Genomic DNA, 23,941 nt, shown 5'->3' with positions numbered 1-23,941 from the left:
CAATAAATTAATTTCAGAGGATCATTTGGTACATTCAAAGAAGTAGTTTATTAACTGATTTTTTAAATGAAGCCTAAGTAGATTGAAAGGAAAACCTTCAAAATTTGAGCTCATTGGTAAGAGTTGGATGCAGCTTTAGGGCATAAATTTTGTATAATTGATTATGGCAAGTTACCTTTAGAGACTAACTACAAGAGGACAAAACTTAATGGGAATTAAAGAGGGCTTGAGCTAGCCACTCCTCCTAATGAATGATCCACTTAAAAGAGGTTCTCAAAATAAATATAACTACTACTTACACATATATATTTTATAGTTTATAAAGTTCCTTTGCTTCAAACAACTTTGTAACATTAACAGAGCAAACTTCTGGGGAAAGAAATCTAGGCACTCAACATCCTAGCATTGTGCAACCGAAAAATTACTGGACTAAAAGTTTGGGTCCAAATCCAAACGAATGACTTTGGGACAGCCCGTGACTGAGGAACAGCTCATATTCAATAGCTCCAAACAGAAATATGTTTGGTGGATCAGCATGAGGATTACTGAGCCATAAAGTGTTAAAGATGACCCAGGGAAACAGAATCCAATTATTGGATGGCTGCTTTGGGGGAATGGCTCCAGGAAACCAGCAAGAAGATGGGAGGTAAGTGGGCAGATGCTTTGCGACAGATATTTATGACTTTGATGTAAGGGCATAGATTAATTCTTTTAAACATATAAGACAGAGTAGGAAGGGTAGAAGCAGGTTATTTGGGGAAGAAATTTTATTTAGCAATCTAGTCAAGAAAGAGGCACGGAGTTGAGAAGGAATGTTGGCTCAGGTGTATATAAATTCTGCCTAACAGGGACCTTTTTGCATTTGTTTCTGCATCACTGAGGCCTAATATGTAATATCAGTCAATTTAGTAAACTTTTGCTGAATTGAATTCAAATTGAATGGACTTAGTCAACAGAGGGTAGAGCTTACTTAGCACAAGGTAGTGTGAGGAATTTTATAGTTAGAGTCAGAACAAATCCTGGCTAGTAATGGCTAATTAATTGCATGTCTCTGGGCAAATTCACTTACCCTATTGAAAAGTCTCAGATTCCTCCTCTACAGAATAAGAGAGGTAAATAGGACAGGAGGGCTTCTAAGAGAAGGCGCAGACAGGAACAGAGTGAAAATTAAAATCAGGATAAGGAGATGAGATGTCTGGGATTTCTTGTTCTCAAGAATCCAATGGTTTAAGACTCCCTGGGGAAAGGGCCATACTAAGGTTGGAACAATTTCATCACTAAACAGAGCCTATTATGGGCTAAAATGTGTGGATGAAATTTGAAACCATGTAGCAAATTTTATTTTGTAATTTTGTGAAATTCTGTCTTGTTTCACCAGCAAGGCCAAAGAACCCTTTTTTATAAGTTCAAATGTTTCTAATAAGTTCTAAACTTTCTTGAAGTTCAAGTGACATCTGTCAGTCTTAGCTTTCTCTGATACTTCCCTTCCCCTTCTTGCTCTGGTACCCCCTTCCTTTTTTGACATGTTCTGATTTCTTTCTATCTTCCAGCTTCTCTCCCCAATACTGTCTTACTCCATGCAGGACTAATTCTACAGCTAGGCCTGAAGTGTCCTTCCTACTCTTCACACTGGCTTCTTCCATTCCTTAAGGAAGCACAGTACAGTAGGGATGCTGATAAATTAAGGTCAGGGTTCTGATCTTTTTCCTAGATAATTAATTAAATTATGTTCCATGACAAACACCCCACCCCAAACCTGGCCAGATGGACACATGTGCATGGGTCAGTGCAAACTATCAGGACTTTGGGAAAAGTAACTAGCTGCATGAACACACTTTGGTTAATGGAGTCACCTGATCCTTCCCATCGGCTCTCTCCCAGAGGAGCACAGCCTCTCTTACAGGTGGGGGACATCTTCCCAACTTGGCCTTCAGGAATCCTTTTCTTAACAGAGTGGTGGGAAAGTTCTCTTTTCTGTTTCTAGGAGGCTTTTCATGGGAATTAGCTACATTTTTGATCGCCAAAGAAAAATCTTTAAGTTTGGCAGGGCCTCCTTTTTCCCATTCAGGCCCCTATTTAAAGTGCGCTACATGAACTCCAGACCTCCCAGTCTTCCAAGGAGAACCACCCAACACAGAGCTATGACAACCCTATGACAGTCTCCCATATCTTCATTTTACAGATTAATGAAACTGAGACTCAGAGAGGCATGCCAGGGTCACAGAGTTGTTGGCGACTTCTCCCAAGTTCAATCTTGAGTCAGTGTTTCTAGAGAAGGCAGCAACAAGGAGAGTGGAAGCAGTAACCTTGGAGCCAGAGACCGGGGGGAGATTGGGGGAAGCCCTGGCTCTGCCACCAGTTTGCTATGTGACTTCCCTTCTCTGAGACTCAATTTCCATTTTTGTAAAATGAGGACAACACTTGTAGTTAACTACTTCTCAAGGTTTGTTGTAAAGAGTAAATGATCTAATGAATGTAGGATATTCTGCAAATTTACAAATGTTCTATAAACATCAACTGTTACTTATTTTTAGAATGGAAAAGAGATTTGTTTAGGATTAAGATTTGGGTCCCATTGGCTTTCATAATCTCTTCCACTCCTGAGATGCTGTAATTTTGCTTAAAATCATTTTCTAGAGGGAAATTTTCTAGTATATGCAAAAATGTTTGTGGTAGCCCTCTTTGCAGTGGCTAGAAATTGGAAACTGAGTGGATGCCCATCAATTGGAGAATGGCTGAATAAATTGTGGTATATGAATGTTATGGAATATTATTGTTTTGCAAGAAATGACCAGCAGGATGATTTCAGAAAGGCCTGGAGAGACTTACATGAACTGATGCTGAGTGAAATGAGCAGGGCCAGGAGATCATTATATACTTCAACAATAATACTATATGATGATCAATTCTGATGGACGTGGCCATCTCCAGCAATGAGATGAACCAAATCAGTTCAATAATGAATAAAACCAGCTACACCGAGAGAAAGAACTCTGGGAAATGAGTGTGAATCATTACATAGCATTTCCAATCCCTCTGTTTTTGTCCGCCTGCATTTTTGATTTCCTTCTCAGGTTAATTTTATATTATTTCAAAGTCTGATTCTTCCTGTGCAGCAAAATAACTGTAGAAATATGTACACATATATTGTATTTAACATATACTTTAACATACTTAACATGTATTGGTCTATCTGCCATCTGGGGGAGGGGGTGGGAGGAAGGAGGGGAAAAATGGGAACAAAAGGTTTTGCAAGGGTCAATACTGAAAAATTACCCATGCAAATATCTTCTAAATAAAAAGCTATTAAAAAATCATTTTCTAGACTAGTCCATAAAATATCACTCTCAATGGAATGTGAAAGCATTTTGCTTTGGACTATTTCCTATTATATGATAATCTTTCCTCCTGTGGTGTAATGAAAAGGGCAACAGATTGGCCAATGCCCTGGCTTATGGCACTTGATAACTGTGGGATCTTGGGCAACTCATTTGATCTGGTTTGGTCTCAAATATTTTCACCTATAAAATCAGTGAGTTGGGAGAAAGGAATTCCAAGGTATCTTCCAGATCCAAATCTATGATTTTAAAAGCTTTCCATTAATAAAGAATACCTAATTTGAATTTTGGGGTAGGGATTTTCTAATTAATTCAAATTCTAGTTAACTGAGGATTTTTAAAAAAAATTTTAATAGCTTTTTATTTACAAGATATATGCATGGGTAATTTTACAGCATTGACAATTGCCAAACCTTTCGTTGCAATTTTTTCCCTCCTTTCCCCCCACCCCCCTCCTCTAGATGGCAGGATGACCAATATATGTTAAATATGTTAAAGTATAAATTAAATACAAAATAAGTATACATGACCAAACCGTTATTTTGCTGTACAAAAAGAATCAGACTCTGAAATATTGTACAGTTAGCTTGTGAGGGAAATCAAAAATGCAGGTGGGCATAAATATAGGGATTGGGAATTCAATGTAATGGTTTTTAGTCATCTCCCAGAGTTCTTTCTCTGGGCGTAGCTGGTTCAGTTCATTACTGCTCCATTGGAAATGATTTGGTTGATCTCATTGCTGAGGATGGCCTGGTCCATCAGAACTGGTCATCATATAGTATTGTTGTTGAAGTATATAAGGATCTCCTGGCCCTGCTCATTTCACTCAGCATCAGTTCATGTAAGTCTCTCCAGGCCTTTCTGAAATTATCCTGTTGGTCATTTCTTACAGAACAATAATATTCCATAATATTCATATACCACAATTTATTCCGCCATTCTCCAATTGATGGGCATCTACTCAGTTTACAGTTTCTGGCCACTACAAAGAGGGCTGCCACAAACATTCGTGCACATACAGGTCCTTTTCCCTCCTTTAGTATCTCTTTGGGATATAAGCCCAGTAGTAACACTGCTGGATTTTGGGTATGCACAGTTTGATAACTTTTTGAGCATAGTTCCAAATCGCTCTCCAGAATGACTGGATGTATTCACAATTCCACCAACAATGTATCAGTGTCCTTGTTTTCCCACATCCCCTCCAACATTCTGCATTATCTTTCCCTGTCATTCTAGACACAGTCTGACAGGTATGTAGTGGTATCTCAGGTTAACTAAGGATTAATGAGATTTTAATTTTATTCTTGCTCTGATTAAAAGAAAAAGCTTTCTAAAATGTGTTTTATTGCAATAGACTCCTGGTTGGGTTAATAAGTCTCTTGCTACATCCTTCATTCAGCTGCCAAAGCAATTTTTCTATGTTACCTCAACACACTTTCCCCTACCCCAAATAAATCTCTATCACTTCTGTGTTCAAATACAAAACCCTATTTGGCATTCAAAGCCCCTCACAACCCAAGCTTCTGACACATCACACTCTTCAATCCAGTGATAATGGCCTCTTTACTTTTCCTTCCATAAGACACTCCATCTCTCAGCTGAGTGTTGTCCACCATGTTCCCCTTGCTAGGAAGGCTCTCCTCCTCCATCTCTGTCTGCTGGCTTCTTTCCTGTCCCAACTAAAATCCTACTTTCCACAGGAAGCCTCTCTCAACCCCCCTTAATTCTAAGATCTTCCCTCTGTGAATCACTTCCTTTTAATCCCTGGCTATACCTTGTTGGGTCACAGTTTTCAATCAAAATAAAAGCAATTCATTTTAAAAGACTTCACATGTGCTAAATATGACTGTGAAAGCCTACCAGAGCCGGGAATTTTGCGCCCGTGTGCTTACAAAGAGACAGACTTGCGCCTGGGGCAAAGGGCTGACCTTGGAGTCCTGAAGACCTGGATCTAGGTTCTGACATACACTGGCTAGGGACATTATTATTTAGACTCTAACTGTACGAGGTAATGAAGACTCGGAGTTTCAGGGCAATTGCAGGTCTATGTCAGTAGAGGGAGCTTCCTTTTTGTGCGTTCCCTGAAACAATGACAGGCCCAGACAAAAAATAACACTAAACTAAAGGTTAATAAGGAATCCAACAGAGCATATGAAGATCACCATGGGGATAATTGGAAAGGTTTTCTTATGAAAATACATGTTTATGTGTAAACCTGAAGTTGCCTAGCGACAGCAACTACTTTACATAAAAAAGTCCAAGCTATCACTCAATGAATGATTTCCCTCAATGATGTTTCTGACAAGCATTCATCCAGCCTCTGCATATGCTTGTCCAAAATGGCAGCATGCATTACCTTATGAGGCAATCTTTTTGATTTTATACAGCGGAGCTCTTCCTCGTGGCGTGTCAAGCTCTGTTGTCCTGTAATGCCCCTTCATCAGACCTAATCTCCTCTTGGGAGACAAGCCAGGTAAGTTAAATCTCTCAACAGCCATGCTCTAAATATATGAAGAACATATTCTTCCTTCAAGTTTTCTCTTCTCCAGGCTGAATGTTATCATTTTCTCCAGCCAATCCTAATGCTCTAAGCACCCCCTAACCACCATTTTCTGGCAATGTCTTTCCTGCATGGGTAGTCTCCAAAGTAGACGCTGCAGTCCCAGACAGAATCTGAGCTTGGATGGGCACTGGGAGAGGGACAATTGGTTAAGAAGGAGGGGGAGTGACCTAATGTTATGACTTTTCACCTAATTATCCAAGATTTCTTAAGAATTTCTCAAGCCTTATGCTTTCTTATGGTAAACCTAGAAAAACACTAAAGTTTTGGTGTGAAATCAATGGTTAATGGAAGGTTACATGAAAAAGGCAGGAGTTGTGAATCTTTAGAGATGATAGATCACACAGAAGAAGAAAGAAGATAGGGCATAGCCTTGTCTTCGCCCATTTTTCAAATTATAGCCCTAACAAAATCCCCAATTAGAGAGGTTAGAACTCTGGAACAGAAGAATTTAAACTCCAACTTCTGAAAAGTTTCTTCAAAGGCTTGGGATAAATCTTTTTATAACATGAAACTTAACTTAGTAGGTTTTGTTTTATTTTTGGTTACTCAACAAAATCTGATAGGATATCAGAGATAAAAAAAAAAAAAATGTATTACCTCTAGGTTCCCCAGATCACTTAGTGAAAAGATTAGTAAAGTGGTGTTACCATTTCATGAGCATCTTACTACAAAGATGAAACAGACCTATTTGTTCTCTTTATCAATTCTGAGTATTTTAAACCTTGTTCTTAGGGCAAAGCATAAAAATTCTCAAACCCTAAATCCTCAGAAAAAATTTCTCCAGATTATCTGGCAGAATGAGTCAACCCTGATTATATTTTACAGATTTCTTTAACCTATTCCTTCCTAAGAAGCTGTGGTCTGATACAGTTATGTCATACTATTATTGATCTTTGCATTCTACAAATTAATTTTATTTTTAAGAAAGAAGAAATTAAATTAAAAACCAATGCTAATGCAAGGTAAAGAAATTTAGCCTTACGGAAGGCTGAGAAATGCATGTAAAAAAAAAAGAGTTACCATAGCAACAGAAATTCAAAGACACTGCATTTGTAGTGCTTTATTACCACAGGTTTATACAAAACAGTTTGTGCCACTGTAATAATGGAACAAACCTAAAGAAATTAAATTTTGGAAGGATGGGTTTAAATCAGAAAGATATCTGCTCACAATTATGTGGATTTCTTGACATGTTTTAGTAAAAGTAACAATAAATGAAACTTTGGTTCACAAAAACTGGAAAGAATCTGGGTTTGGCCATCAAGAAATCTAAGTTCTACCTAATTTCAGTCTACCATTAATTAATAATGCAAGTCACTCACCTCTCTGGGCATCAATTTCCTTCTTTGAAAAATAAGGGAAAGAAGGCATTAAAAATTCTTATCATCAAAAAAAGAAAAAAAGAAAAGAAAAATAAGGGGCTTGGGCTAGATGAGATCATACTTTAAAGTTTGTTTATGTATATGTAAAAGGAAGTTCCTTTATCCTTCTGTTTAAATCTGTGTATTAATAAAGTGGTTTTTCTGCTACACAATTATGCCTTTCATATTGCAAACTATTCAGATAAGGCTAACTTTTGTGTTTATGTTCAATTTTAATAACATCATTTGTAGTGAATTAAGGATGGAAAGAGCTGATGCTAAAAATTAAAAGTGAATCAAAAAACCTCATTATATCTCACTGAAGGAATCAGGTATAAATGAGAATAAATTAAGATAGCATTATATAAAACTTGATGTATAAAAGGTGAGCACTAAGCACTGAATTATGCACAAAGCTGTACAGCATTTTACAATGTTGTTGTCAAATATATATATTCATGAGGTACTGTGACTCGTTTCTAGGTGCATATTCTAGGTATGCAATAGGTTCTGGTTACTATCTGCCAGGAACTGTGCTAAGTGTTTTAAAATTATTATCTTGTTTGATCCCCACAACCTATTCCTATTTAATATTTGAGGAAACTGAAGCAAATAGAAAGTAAGTGACTTTTCTTTACTAATTCTTATTAGTGTGAATTGGAGTTTTCATCTTTAAATGACTTTTGAAAAGTTCTTTAAAGCATACCCAATGCTTCTTTAAAGCAAATAAGCATACCCAAATACTTTAGAATTTTGTCAGAAAATCCATAAGAAAACTTGTGAGCTTATTTTAAAAATCCACTATGATTAAATTTATTTCATTCAAAGTGTAATTTTTGTAAAGACTGATTTATCTGGCATCCTATTAATGGAAAATTTATATTTACCATAGTGCTCCCATATATCACTAACACAATAGAAGCTTCACATAATGATCCTGAGGAACTATTGTTAAGATACTGAACTGGTCTTCTGAATCATCGAGATGAATACAAATTGAGTTCAATTTTCACTGTCTCTTTTTGGGTTATGCTGGTCTTAAATTTGTTTAGTCATTATTTAAAGGTTTGGAGGAAGAGCTCAGGCAGATCCCTGCTTTTACTAGGCCATTTTGCCTCGACCTCGAGTCCATTTAACATTTCTAAACTGACCTAATTTCGTTACTAAAGGAAGCTCCTGATCAAGAATTTCTCTTACCCAGTACAAACTGGCACCCATTATACAATGCTGCTTGGGGAGCTGAGACGTTAATTTTTTCACTCAGGGGTACACACACAGTCATTATGTATCAGGGGCAGTATTTGAACCAAAGTCCTCCTATTCTGAACAACACTACTCCATGATGCTCTCAAATTTATTTCCAAATTCTTTGAAATCACTTAAATAGAATCCTAAATACTCTTATTAATCAATTATTCAATTCTATGATCACACTAGCTATCTATGTATATGATGTGCTATATACTGTAATCTGCGCTCATTTTAAAATTAATTTGAACCTCTATTATGACTAATTTTGTTCAAATAGCACTCCAAACTAGCTTTATAAATTGCTGTAAATGTATTATTTCAAAAAACAAATAATAATCATGTTAGATACTATGTGAAAAATATTAAATATAAAAAATCTTTTGGTCCTCCAAAGTGTAATCAAACATGACTTTGATCGTTTTTAGAAAAAGCTCAAAAGAAAGGGCAGCATAATGAATTTCTTTAGGGCTACAGTTTTGCACTTCTAATTAACTTAAGTAAGAATTAACAGGAAATGAGCTACTGGGATCCTGAAGTCTAATCATTTCTAAATTTTTATGTATATAACAATCTTTTACAAAATTTCAAAATTTATTACTAAATAAAATTTTTACTGAAATTCATTTATCAATATATTTCTCCTAATTTTTTGCATGTTTTTTAAGACTGCCTAAAAGATATGTGCACAATCTTTTTCAGCCCTAGAATAAGCCATCTGTAGTTCTTAAAATGATCTAAAAGTCTGGGAAAGTTATTTTTAAACTTTTTTTGTGCTCCCTTTTCTACATGGGATTTCCCCCACACCTAAAAGAGAACTAGAAGAGTATGACAATAATTTTAGGAGTTTTGGCCAACTATAGGTTTACTCAACTCTGACCTAATTTTTCACTTACTATTAGAAAGTAGGTTGACTTATATATTTATACAGTATGCTAAATAATTAGAAAAGTTCTGCTTTGCTCAGCTCCTCTTGCCTATCCTTAGCCAAAAATAGATTTCCATCTCTAAAGTTGGAATAATAGATGAAACAAGATGCTGCTGCGATACAATTTCATACTTAATTATCCAACCACCTTCTGAATTCTAAACCTCATAAGCAGAGGCAGAAGATTCAAAATTTTCCCTATCAATTTGCCACAGAATATATATTTTTAAGGTCTTAAGTGAGAAGTATTCCCTCCTTCCTCTACTCTTCCTAGAATATCTTTATCTTGCCTTTGACAGCATCACTCTCTACTTTGCATACTGATTTGAAGTTCTTTGAGTTTGGGATTGTCATTTTTCATCTTTTTAAACCTACCACTGGACACAAAGATCTTACACAATAGTACATGTTTAATAAATACCCAAATGAGGGAAAAACAATTTTTCTATTATTTTGAGGTTGTTACTAAAGTTCTGAATGTCTGTGACAGAGGTAAGGCTGTTTTCCTGAATTACACACAGAACAATATCACACTAGCTAACTCTTACCCTCAAACTCAACTGGTAGCAATCTTTTATGCCTTGACCATGTAGGCGAAATAATAAATTTTGCCCCTGGATTGGCTTTGCAAAACCTGAACATAAAACTACTAGACACCTTTTCCAAACCAGCCTCTTCTTCTCTATATGCAATAAGAAACAATAGTAAACCTATATTCTTTTATATTCTCCTAATCCAATACAAACCCTGGATAAAATCTTAGAAGGACAATTTGTACATGATGAAATGCAGAAGTAACAAATAAATATGAATGAAAAACTATTTACATTTTCTCCTCTTAGTCGCCATCGTGTCATGTAGATGAATTCCATAGTGTGGTCCTTCCCCATAATTTCACCATTGCATAGAACATCCAGCTTAAAAAAAACAACAACACATCCATGAACATGTTAATTTGAATATATCTTTAAAAATTACTCTACATTTTCAGATAAGTACAAATAATTAGAAAAAATTATAAGGCTCATGGATAAACAAGACTCAAATCTACAGGTAAACAGAAGTTATGTCAGGTTACTGTATAGTACAGTTTGGTTACATGGCCCTCTTGTATCTGAATCTTAAGTTTATTCACAGTATTTGGCCACACAATTTATTTTTATAATTTCCTTTTCTCATGGAATCAGAACTGTCTCAGGCATCTTTTTGTGATTTATCTTTAATTAACACAAACAAATACTCAGGTGATTTTGGGTTCACCATTTAGCTCTCTTTAGTCATCTCTAATAGAACATTTATTTTTCACAACTTTTGATTTGGAAAATCTAAAATTTTGACGCAGTTTAGAAATTTCTGATAAAATTTCTAGAATTATTCCTAGGTAAATTAATGTAAATAGTTAATTATGTCACAGTCTTAAACTTATCAATGAATTCATTTATTAAATAAAAGGGCTATACTATATGGCCCAAAGCTATTTTCTAGCTTTAATTATAATTCTAGAATGATCACAGCTAAAATTCTTTTCACTTAAAAGTCCCTTCTACTCAACTCACAGCAGTTGCTTGTGAAAGGTTTCACTGAACTAGGCTAGAAGTAAAAGGAAAGAGGAAGAGGAGGTAATATCTTGTCCCACTATTACCATGAGGTCTCTTGGGCCATGGATCATTTGGTATTTCTCTTTTCACAGGCCTCTGACCTCAGGAGAGCTCTAAAGTACTTACGGTAAAAGGTAAGAAAAACCCACAATCTCCATGATGCTTTTAATTAGCTTTTTGCATTAACCCCTTTACACCTTCCCTTTTTCTCCATTCACTGACACATTTGTATGAAATCCTCATTTTATTCCCTTTTCACTACTTCTTACCTTACCCTTTATCTTATTCTCCTTACCCCTACCTGTGCACTCAAGCTCCCATCCTTGCTCTTCAATCACCACTGTTCCTCTGGTTTTCTAGGAAAGAAGCTCTTCCTTATAGCTTAAGAGTCAGGAGCCAGGGACTGGAGCTGTGTGATTCTCAAATTTCATTGTTCATTGGATGGGGATATGAAAGGGAAGTTAATGATTCTATTGCCAGGATATTAGGATTTAGAGATGTGGTTCCAGGAATACCAAGGTGGAATTCTGAATATTCTATCATACTTAGTACCTGAGTTCCATAGCTGCATATTAATACAATATTAAATCTTAGGTATGATATGGATCAAAGGTTGTTGTGGGGTTTCCTACAAACCCGAGAAAGGTTTTCTAATCATCATGAGTAAGTGTTTTTAAAAAGAAATGTACCAGATGCCAAAGAATCATTTTACCAACCTACTTTTAGAAAAAAAGATCAATTTCTATATTGAAAATTATCAGTACTCATTTGAAATTTTAGATTTTGCATGTATATTTTAATAGTTTTTTAAAATAAAAAAATTATCTTTCTGGGATCTTGTTTTCTAATAAATGGTTCAAATTCTAAACTATACATTCAAAAATAAATTTTATCTCCTCATCCTCAAAGAGACAGATAAACTCTACTAATGTAAAGTTCAAGCCACAGCATGAAAACATAATGTGTTTTAAATACATTCATTATTTTTCAGAAGCTGAGGGAAATGGTCACGGTAGAGATTAGTAAAAAATAATGGCACTTGTTCAAACAAGGTAAGAGTATGTATGGATGAAGCACCTGAAGATATAATAGCAGTATCACCCTGGGCAATTGAAAATCTGGTTACCTTAAACCCATCCTACCCCCCAGGTTCTCAAATGGTACAGTCAATCAATCCTTCCCCTAAAACATCAAACATTTTCTAAACCTTGAGCCAATAGTTCAAGTTACATTATAATCAAGTAAGGTGAAATTCTCCTTCATTTGAAAAGCCTAAGGAAAATCAAGTTAAGTCTACATAGTTTGAGATTTGTAATAATAATAAAAAATATGTATTACCGTACATAATGACTATAGAAACCTTGATCCTGAAAAAAGTCCCTGGAATATGTAGATATCTATTACAAAGACATCATCATTTAAAACCATACAGTCTTTATACTTGGCAAAGAAGTGCAAAATATTAGGACTGTTATAAATCTTAGACCAATGATTTCATTTCTCTGGGACAATTTCCTCACGTAAGTGAGGACTGAGATGATCTGAGGTCCTTTTTATCTCCAAGTTCTACGATGTTAATAAATAGGTTAAGATTAATTCTTTCTTTGAAATTAAGGAACACATCTGAAAGGAGATTAAAAATGCTTTCTACAAATTATTTTTGGATAGCATTAAGCTAGATCTGAGCTAAAGTGTTAAGATTGAGAAACTGTCCTATGTGTCAATTTCGTTCAGAACAACCTGGAGTAAGAGAGACAGGATCAACATCAGAGATGACTGTGAAAATCTCATGATTGATTTTACTAGAGTTTCTTAGAATACTTCTTCATCTCTGGAAGTTAGGAACCTTAGCCCTTTTCTTATTGCAGAGGAAAAGAGAGATTGGAGAATGTTACAGATCATAAAAATCCTAAGTACTCTCCCCCAAATAAACTTTTATGTATTATTAGAATAAAATTAAAATCCAGGTTCCAAAATCCAAAGTTCAGAATAGAAATCCATTTACTTTGCAATTAACAAAGGCAACAGGGAATCTGTCTAAAATTTGTGCTAACCTACTATACCAACCAAACTAAAGTTATTTATCTAGAGACTATTTAAGATCAACTCTACTAAATAAAAGCCATTCTTTTTGTTCACAAAACACTAACAAAGTCTTCTCAAAGTTCTAATGTGATCATACTAGGAAATATATGAACAGAATTAAATATTCTCTAAATGTATCCTATTCAAGTAGGAGAAAAACATAAAAAAAATTAAAAAATAGAAAATTTAAAATATATTACCGTTTTTTCCTTTATAATTTTATTTGAAATCAAATTAGTAATAAACATCAAAAGAAAGATATGACTTTTCAACTTACCTCATAAGAACTTGGAAGCTTTAGCTTTAAACTTAGAAATTTTTTAATAGTTCCCACAGTCACACGTGTAGAACATCGGATAAATTTCTTCATTAAACCCTAATATAAATAAATTAAACAATTAGTCAAAATATGCTAATGTACTTTTGTTAATTATGCTGCTTAACATAAACGCCAGTTCCAAGTTTATTGATAGTCATTTAAGAATTAATTTTGAATTTTTTTTAAAGGTAGCTTTTTAATACTTGGAATTAAACTACTTCCCTTAATGATGCCTCTCTCTCCCCCAGTTTACATTTCACAATGCTATTTCCCAACAGTGTACTTTTTCTGTTAGGAAAATCATTACAAATGGACAGAAAAATTGAATATTCAGAAGTTTTGTAAAGAAGTCACTATATTTGAGAGAAGATAACTAAAATGAAAGTTCCCGAGACACTACTACTGCCAAAAAAAAAAAAAAAAAAAACCGATCAAAGCCATCATTTTACAAGAATCAAAACCATATTATGAGGCAATTATCTCATTTATATTTGTTATTTAGTATGATATCAAAATAAGAAAGAAACTTTAAAGATCATACAGTGTCTGGGAATAAATTAATGTGAAGTTATGAACAACCAACCCTCTACCATTTCTCTTTCTGGTAGCTTATTACTGTTATAAATCTGGAAGTTAATGACAACTAAGAATTGGTCCCTATGGGATACTCACACTATGATAAAATATCCTTTTTCCAATTCAAACTGGTCTACTCCTCACAGCCTTAGGCCAATTGAGGCCTCTCAATTTCTGTAAGCCATACTAATGCCAAAACTGGAGTATTAGTAGAATATGGAAACTTAATAAAAATTAAGTGCTATAAGATCAAAAACAAGAAATCTTCCAGTCTACTAAAGAGGTAGATACACAGAAGCGTGTCATCATAGTCACATTTATTCTGTCCACTTAAGTTCTCCTTTAGAGCCATGGAAGTGATGCTCAAATGAAGTGCTAATAGAAGGCAGGTTCTGGAAAGGCTTGACAGGCCAGAAAGTTTTAAGTCATGGACCTAGTGCTGGGCTGTATCACTATCATCTGAGGACCAGACTAACTATTCAAAAAGGCTTAACTAAGTGCTTAATTTTATTGGTGAAAAAAGTATTTCTCCACAAGTCATTACTGTTTACACATATGCCCACTTCAGCTCCAAATTTCCAAAAGCTCAATTGTTTACTACAAAAACCTGGCGTCTTAAGAAAAACTGACCAGAAAGAAATGGAGATAAAGGTTTTGCCAAATTAGCAAAAGACAACTGCCCAAAAGGTATTAATCAGCAAGCATTTACCAATTAATTACTATACCAAAAATGCCATCTTGAGGCACATATTGATATGAAGGATCTGCTAAAATAAAAGTTAAAGGGTTCTAATTTGTTTTCAAATAAAAGGAGATCTAGTACAGAGAAGGACCAGCCCCATGGTCACAGAGACAATAAGCAACAGAAATGGGGATCTGAATCCAAGTTCTAAGTCAAAGTTAATGCAAAGAAAAAAAAAAACAAAAAACCAGAATTATCAACCTACTTTGTAGACCAGAGCATGCCTAAGTCCAAGGTAACACAGATTCTGGGTCAGACCTAGTTCCAATAACCCACTTCTTCCTCCAACAAAGAGCCCTGATTTTAGACCCAGTTTGGACTGCAATCCTTTCCTCCCTCAATACTGCTTGCTAATGTTCCAGGATCAGTGCACTTCTTCTAAAAAGCAAGTTCTAGACCAAACTGCAGGCTCCTCTCCTTCACTGATCTATATCACGGTGCCAGGCCACATCCAGTATTTGAGCTTCACTCAGAGCTCCTTTAAAGATAAGACTTCCATCTGCACAGGTAAGGCCAGGGCCCAGCAAAAACCCATAATTCTATAGTGATAACCTTAGATAAGCAGCATCAAATTCAAATAAATTTGAATGCCACCCACAAACTGACTTAGAAAAACACTGTTTTATTGTATTTTTGTTTATTTTGTTGAACATTATCCAATTACATTTTAATTTGGTTTCTCCTCTCCAACTTGTGAGTTCTGTCCTGTGGCACTCATTGCCAGACCTTGCCCTGAGTTCCTGAGGTGAAACTACATACCCTAAACTGAACAGTCCATCTACTCACAGCACCCGCTTCTTTCTCCTCCCTAAATGGAGTCTTTCTCCATGGCTGCATCTCCAGCCGGGAACCAAATGCTCTTAATGGCACACTTAACCTGTTAACACCTCAGAGCTTAGCTTAACACTTCCTGAATACCCTGAAGTCTTTATCCTGCACAAAATATATTTTTCCAGAAGAAGAGAAACCAACAGTTTTAGGACTATCATAAGCATATCTAACATAAAAGAAAAGTAGATTGATGATAAATGAGAAAGCTGAATACAAGACCACCATAGTAAATGCAACAGAAAGACAAAGGAAAAAAAAAGGAAGGCAAACAAGAAAGGAAAGAAGCCAAGACATTTAACAAATACTATGGGGAAAGAAAACTATCTTAGAAATTCTCAAAGATAAACTTCTACAACATATTCTTCCAGAAATTAGAATACAGAAGCTTTAAGAATCTCCAGAATAACTGAAAAGAGCAATAGCAGAATTAAAAGAAATAAATGTAGAAAATAGTACTGAAGGTAGGTCTAAGAAATAAATAAAACAAACATGAGGGTAGGGCATTTAGAATACATAACAGAAAAATCTTCAAAACTGTGGATGGTAGGAAAATAAAATGACAGATTAAGAACACAAAAACAAAGAGGAAGAAAAACTGAACAAAATCAAAAAAGAACGAGACTGAGAAAACACATGATAAATCAAAGTAAATGAGATGGTAGAATGCCAAAGATATAGAAATCATCTGTATTTCAGAGGAATAGAATTAAATAAAATAGTATGTTCTAGCAGAAAATTCAGAAAAATTGCTCAGTATTTACTTCTTTTAAAAAGTGATTTCTCAGATCATGGACTAGACATTTTCCCTAATTCTTATTGCTTCTAAACTTCTCCAAAGTAGGAGTTAGATGAAAAAATTAAAGCAATTTCTGCTATCTCCACAGTCAAAGACAATAAGAATATTAATGAGGTGACAATGTGTGAAACTTATCTCAGAGAAGTATGATCCTAATTTCTAGAGGGCTCACAAAGCCCCCTCCTCCACCCTGATCTGAAGAAGACTCAGGGAGGTAACATAAATGTCCAGTCAGAGAAGCAAGGAGCAGGAGACCCTGAAGCATCTGTGAAAGATTCCATCAGGAAAAGAAAATGGGATCTAGCTAGTGACCTATTCTGTCCCCACAGAAATCACTGCATAGAGATGGAAGTGGGTGAAAAAGGGATTTCTCAGCACAGAGGAAAGCTGAGACAACTTTGAAGTCTTGTCTGGGAAAACCACCATCAAAGGGGAAAGAGTGAAAAAGTGAGCAAGCAGTCTGGGAAAAGAAGGGGAAAAGGACTGAAACTGATGAGGAAGAGTTATCTGTAGATGCTCAAGAGAGCATGTAACCACAGCAGAATGTTCCTAAATAGTTCAAGAGGAAAATAAAAATCACAAAAGCAGAATTGATATGCTTTAGAACAAAAATAATTGGCAGATTACAAAAATTTAATCTATAACAGTAAATCTCGTCAAAGAAACAACTGAGAAAACATCAATAAGAAATACAAGTACAATGTAATTGGGGGAAAATATTAAATAAAAAGTGCAATTACAGAGACATGAAGAACAATCTTAAGAAAGCAAATAGTTTCATTAAAAGAAAACATGATTTATATTAAGAGTGTAACATTAAACATGAACATACAATGTATACAGACAATTTAAGGATTAAAGGCTAAAAGAACATGTCAAAAAACCTGAACAAAAGGAAGAAATAATTACGCCACCTAAAAATTCTGAAAACAGAAACCAAAATACCAACTAAAAAAATACACAGCCTCCAGGAAAAAAGTCCTGTGCTGCAAACTCCAAAACACTCATGTTAAATTTAACAAACAACAATTCTTTGCAAGTGATTAGGAAAAAGATTTTCATATATTAAGAAAATTCAAATAGCACAATAGCATTCTGCACCCACCAGAAACTGAAGAAGTGAACAGGATAATTTTTTTTAAGAGCAAAAGAGCTCAAGCTGCAACTCAAGACAACATACCCTACAAAACTATGCTTAACCATAAATGAAGTATTATGGACATTCAAAAGCCATTTCCAAATGCTTATTATGTATCCAGCAACACGCAACTAATGGAAGCAGAAGATGAAACATTGATCAAAATGACTGCTCCTCTTTATTCTGTTTTGCTGGTTCATTCATTTCCCACTTCTTAAGAATTGATATCCAATGTTTTGCTTTGAATCTCCTCCTTCTTCTACATTTTTTTCCTTGGTAATGAAATCAGTTCATTTATGGTCTCTATATAAATCTTTATCTTGCCTTTAATCTCTTTCCTCAATTCAAGTCAGTACTGCCAATTGCCTTCAAGAGACCTCCATTTAGCTATTCTCTACCACCATCTCAAACTAAACATTTTAAATGGAATTTATCTTCCCCTCAAGATTGCCCCTCCTTCAAAAGTTCTGTCTTTATTGAGGCTACTATAATGCCAGGTTGAAAAACTCTATATAAATGATCCTTCACTCTTTCCTTTTCTCTATATCCTATATTCAACCAGTTAAGTTTTGGCAATTGTACTAGGACCACATCTTTGACATTTACTACCATCTCTCCACTTTTATAGTTTACTACCCTGTATTTCTCCCACTCTGATTTGGACAACTAAGAGCCTCTTTAATTCATCTCCCTGTTTTCAGACTCTATTCTCTCCAATCCATTCCCCAATACAGCTGCCAAAAATAATCTTCCTAAAGCACAAGAAGTTTAGCAACATCCTTTTTTCTGTTCAAAAATCTTCAGTAGCCCTCTATTTCTTCCCTGGCAAAAACAAACAAACAAACCAACCTATTCAGCTTGAAATTTAAAGACTTCCATAGTGGCTCTGCCTTCTTAAATTTAGACCATTTCATGTGTGTATGTCTGTGTAGTTTTTTTTAATGTTTGAATCCAATTGGATTTCTCTTGGATGTTAGTACCCCATCTTCTCCCTCTAGGCTTTCAAAAAGGTATGTTTTGAACTGTATTTTCCAAGAAGGGATTAGTTTCAGATGCACCTTTAACACAAAGCCTTTTCTGATTCCCCAGGAGTTTGTTCTAACTTATTCATCTGTGTACATGTTGAAAACCTACCACTTTAATGTAAACTCCTAGAAAGTAGGGAACAAGAATATGCTCTACACCTAACAGTTTTTTAACAAATGTTTTAAAAGTTGAAGGGATACTCTGAACCTGGTTCTTACCTCTAGAACAGGAAACAGTTGCTGAGATTTAAAAAAAAAATGAAATCACGAGGAGGAAAAAAACCTAATCCAACTTACAATATGTCAAAGAAGGAAAGGGAAGAGTACAGATTTTGAGAGAACATTTCAAAGGAAGTCAGAGAATAGACCAGATTCCAATGGTCTAAAATTCTTCCAGGGTCCAGAATGAAATTCTTAAATCCTAAAGAGAAACAATTCTATTAAGTAGGAAAAGGGAAAGTTGTTTAAAGAGCCCAATGATAATGCTCATCAATGAACACATATGTAGTAGATAGAAACCATTATCGACACTAAAGGCAAAAGCACCAAATAGGTCTGGGAGAATAGTGGCAGAAGTGCTCCATTTCAGAATAAGCTGAAGCTGGCAAGCATTACTAAGGACAACAAAATGGCTTTAAGTATAAGAGGAAAAAAAAGTATGATCAAAGAACAGGGAGTACTGCTGTTTAAGGGTTAATGGAATAATAATAAAGAAGTACCTAACTCATTTGAAACAAGGATGCTGAAGAAATAGAACAATGTGGCTGCTTAGCTAAAAAATAAAGCATAATGAGAGAGGGAACATAGTACCCAAACAAAGGCAAAATGTGCCATTTGTTTTTAATGGAAGAAATTGGAAGGACAGTCATCTCCACTTCATTTCATGGCAAAGGTTAGCAAACATCTTGAAAAGAAAGTGAGATGCTAAGGACAAGAATTAGCAAGCTATCTTAAAGCAAAGGCTGTGCCAAATTAGCATCATTTCCTTTTCTGTCAGGGTCCTAAGGGTGTTAGATTAGGCTGATTCTCTCTTCATCATCAAACTAGATCTCAAAACAACATTGGGGAAATTTCTTGTGCCATCCTCCTGGGCAAGATACGACAATATGGGCTAGAGGATGGGACAGGTATCTGGATAGAGACTGAATGGGTTTGAATGGGCAACCTAATGAAGTCCTTAATGGCTTGCTATTAAATTGGAAAGATGTTAAGTTGTAATCAGATATTTAGTAGAGTATCTTAGTGATCTGTTCTTGGCTTGGGGTTATCAAATTCATCAGAAACAGAATAAAAATTCACCTGATGTGCTTATCAAATTTGCTGATGGCATAAAGCATAAAGAGATAAAACACTGGGTACCAAAGCCAGGATCCAAAAAGATCTCGACTAGAAAACTAAGCTAAATCTAAGAAAAATCTACTTTATAAGTAAAGGATGGAAAATGTATAGCTATTGGTTAATCTCAAAAAGATTTAGGGATTTTAGTAGAATACAAAGTCAAGTAGATCACATAGCATCAAAAAAAAAAAAAAAAAAAAAAGAAGTAACAGAAATTAAGAGGCATAATGTCCAGAGGGGATGATACTATTGTACTACTTTGTTCAGAACAGTTCACATTGTCCAGGGATATGTCCTTGGCCCTTACCAAAAATTTAGATAAAAACACAGGTAGGAAGCTAATCAAATTTGCAAATGACATCAATCAATCTAGAAGAAATAGCTAACATTATAAATGACAGAATACAAAAAGATCTTGACAAACTAGAACACAGAGCTGAAGACAAAATTCAGTAGGAATTATTTTACTTTTGGGCACACAACACACACACACACACTCAAACAATTTTCATATGAGTAACATGGGAGATGCATGATTAGAAAGGAGATATTCTCAAGATTTGTGAGCTTCAATGGATATCAAAATTAATATGAATCTGTAGCCCCCCTCCAAAAAAAAAAATAATGCAATCTCAGGCTATATTATTTGTGCTAATTTTTTCTTTTTTTAAAAAAGTATTTGTTATTTGGGATGTCTTTGGGAGGAAGATGGGAAAAAAGACTGGGAATAACTATGATAATATAAGAAATAGATAATTATCAATTAAAAAAAAAACTGTCTTCAAATATATAAAAGGCTATCATCTGAAGGAGGGATTTGATTTGTTCATTTGATTCCAGAGGAGAACCAGAAGCAATGGGCAGAAATCATAATGAGTTCAATTTGGAAAATTTGTCAGGAAAACTATAATAATTAGAGCTGCTATCCAAAGGCAAGATGAGTTGCTTTGGGAAACAGTAAGTTCCTTTTTGAAAGGAGTCTTCTAGAACAAATGGTAAGACCATTTGTTGGGCATATCATAGTAAGGATTCTTTTTATGTATGAGTTATTACAGATAGCCTTCAGCCTTCAGAGTCCAAATTCCCAATACTGTGCAATTCTAGAATATTTTACTTAGTTCTACATGCCATTTTTCAATTCAAAAAGTGTCTACAAATAAGTAATGTGAATGGGCCAAAAATTTTTCCCATAGGAATTTGAGGAAACCAGGGGGTCTTTAAGACTGTACCCATCTATTTATTCAATCAATGCCTATTTTGTGTCAACAACTGTACCAGGGACTGGAGATAAAGAGAAAAACAAAGGTTAAGAGCATGGGAACACTAGTTTAGTTTCTTTCTTGATCCTTCTCTTCCTTAAAAGATTGCTTCAAAGAATTTATCCTGAGCATTCATCACTGTTTGTAGCTCACATTGAGTTTCAGTACTCTAAATACCTATGTTAATCTTGTTAATCCTTTACCTTAAATCTACTAGTGACAATTCCTTGATGACTCTTCCAATAGCAGTTATTTTTTGTATCAACAATTTTTGATGACTATGTCAAATTTGTTGGTATAAAACCTTAACTAATTGCTTTTGGTATTATGGGCAGGTAGATGAAAATAATCAAGGCAAAGTGTGAAGAGTTTCATGGATTAGGGTATGGCCAAAATTTATGTCTTTCAATTTGAATGGTTTACAACTCCTATATCAAGAACCTGAGAGAGGATAATAATGATTCAATTTATATATTGCTTTAGGGGCAGCCAGGTGGTACAGTGGACACCAGCCCTATAGTCAGGTTTTGAGTTCAAATTCAAACTCACTTAAGACTGACTACCTGAGTGACCTGGGCAAATAACCCTGACAGCCTAAAAAAGAAAAAGTTTTCAAAGTAGTAGTTTGTAAATATTTACATCCTTAAAGTGCTATATTAATAGGTTCTTCCAACAAGAGAAAATATACATTTTAAAAATTTGAGAGGTGCTTGCAAACTTTAAACAAAAACCTCCAAAGATGGCAATAACTAAAATAAAACTAAAGGAGAGCTAAAATAAAACTAAATCAATTCAAGAAGAAAAATTTGCTCATTCTACTCTGTAAAAATAGTAGATTAAGTGCAGAAAAAATACACGCAACATAAATGCACCTATGATATCTCTCAAGATGTTTAGAAATGCATATTACTTAAAATAGGCAGACATGTTTGAAAAAAACATCACAGATATGAAATAATCCCTGATAATTTAAAATTCTATGATTCTCTCCCCTCCATTTTCGTTTTGAATCTAATATCAACAGAAATAAAGATTTCAATACATAAAGCATGAAAAAGAGGATTGCATCTGAACATTTATTACATAGTTTTTTAAAATATAAAATGCAGAGAAGACATGACCTTCATTGTTAGGGGGAGTTCTTCCCCAAAGAAGCCCTATTCTATTAAAGTTAATACAGAATTATGATATTATCCTACTGTTCTGTACTCTATTTTCTCTTATTCTGTGTATTTTCAAAAGTGTTTCATTGACACCAATTTTTTTTTCTGAATTTCTAACACTTTAATTTCTTCACTCTCCTCCCCCCAAAAAAGCCCTCTCTTAAAGCAGGTAAAACAAATTCAGGTATTGATGCATTACAAAAATATGTCACCACATTTGTCAAAAGGTGCAGATTTGGGGAAGCTAGATGGTGCAATGGATAAAGGACCAGCCTTGAAGTCGGGAAGACCCAAGTTCAAATCTGACCTCAAATACAACATGTCCTAGCTGTGTGACCCTGCGCAAGTCACTTAACCCCAATTGCCTCAGCAAAAAGCAGGGGGTTGAGGGGAAGGTACAGAATGACCATCACCCCTCAAAAGAGTATTAAGCTTGACTAATCTCCAGGTATCGGGACCTGTGTATATTCCATAATTTCTTTTACTTTATAGTTGCTGCAACATAGTCTTGAATAATCCAAAGCCACAGTACTTAAATTTTTTATACTTTGGCTTGCAGTGTTTTTTTTTTAACCTGAATACTTGAATTTCAGCTAAAGTATTTCTGGGTATTTTCAATGGAGGATTTCTTTCAGAAAGCAACTATTAGATTCTACTAATTATGGGCTATTTTCTTTGGAATATAGGATTCAAGTTTTTTGTTTGGTCATGACTTTAAGGAATTCTGATATTTTTCCTTTTTTGTAAGTCAGTTTAAAAAAAAAACACCCAATAAATACCTTATTTTTTTCCCCTAATATTTCAATATTTTTACTTCATTTTAATATTTATCTTATATTCTATTTTCTCCCTTCTTATTTTTCAGAAAATCCATTACTTAGCTGAAGAATTTCACCTTCTGTTCTATTTTTTTTCCCTGCATTTTCTTCAAGAATTCTAATTTCAATTCCAATTTCATTGTTCATTTCTTCAAATCACTCTTGGGAGTTCTCGTAACCAAGCTATTTCTCTTCTGAGGCTCTACTTATATTTGTGGAATTATGCTAGTCTTCTAAGTTTAACTCTTGGGCTTTTCTTCACTTAACACAATTTCTTCAAAGTATTCTGTATTTTCTGAAAAGCCTGGAAAGACTTACAAGAATTGATGCTAAGTAAAGTAAGCAGAACCAAGAGAACACTGTCCATAACAACAATGTGATAATCAAGTGAATTGGATTTGTCTCTTTTCAACAATGAGGTGATTCAAGGCAATTCTAATAGATTTGTGATGGAAAGAACTATCTATCTCCAGAGAGAGAAGTATGGAGACAATGTGGATCAGAGCATAGTATTTTTGCCTTCTTTGGTTGTTAATTTGCTTTATGTTTTTTTTCCTTTTTGATCGGTTTTTTTTTTTTTTTTTTTTGGGGGGGGGGAAGCTCACCATGACAAATATGGAAATATGTTTAGAAGAATTTCATGTTTAACCTAAATTGAACTGCTTGCTCTCTCAGGGAGATGGGGGGAAGGGAGAAAAATTTACAAGATTTTGCAACAGTGAATGGTGAAAATTATCTATGTATTTGGAAAAATATATATATACAATACAATAATTAAAGAAAAAATAGTATTCTGTATTTTCTTTCATTAGCAT

At 34.7% G+C, this 23,941-nt stretch overlaps 1 protein-coding gene and 1 long non-coding RNA gene across 14 annotated transcripts in view; one reads left to right on the top strand and one right to left on the bottom strand.

Moving 5' to 3' along the window:
* The window catches only part of PCGF5 (polycomb group ring finger 5), a 143,674-nt gene that overhangs the window by 17,000 nt on the left and 102,733 nt on the right, over positions 1-23,941 (bottom strand). For all 13 annotated transcript variants that reach the window (XR_004232501.1, XR_004232500.1, XM_031956024.1 and 10 more), the window contains 2 exons: positions 13,399-13,497; positions 10,266-10,355 (listed from right to left, as the gene is read on the bottom strand). Coding sequence is in view for 11 of the 13 variants with exons in the window: in XM_031956024.1 (XP_031811884.1) it covers positions 10,266-10,355; positions 13,399-13,497 (189 nt within the window). In the remaining 2 variants the exon portion in view is untranslated. The remainder of the gene's footprint in view (positions 1-10,265; positions 10,356-13,398; positions 13,498-23,941) is intronic.
* On the top strand, positions 588-23,252 carry LOC116421909. Its single transcript, XR_004232502.1, has 4 exons — positions 588-646; positions 5,726-5,811; positions 11,129-11,170; positions 23,174-23,252. It is a non-coding gene; the product is annotated as an uncharacterized LOC116421909 (long non-coding RNA).

Source organism: Sarcophilus harrisii, chromosome 2 (genome assembly GCF_902635505.1).
Source record: "Sarcophilus harrisii chromosome 2, mSarHar1.11, whole genome shotgun sequence".
Taxonomy (NCBI): Eukaryota; Metazoa; Chordata; class Mammalia; order Dasyuromorphia; family Dasyuridae; genus Sarcophilus; species Sarcophilus harrisii.
The sequence above is the reverse complement of the archived record's forward strand: the minus strand, read 5'-3'. Positions and strand labels throughout refer to the sequence as shown.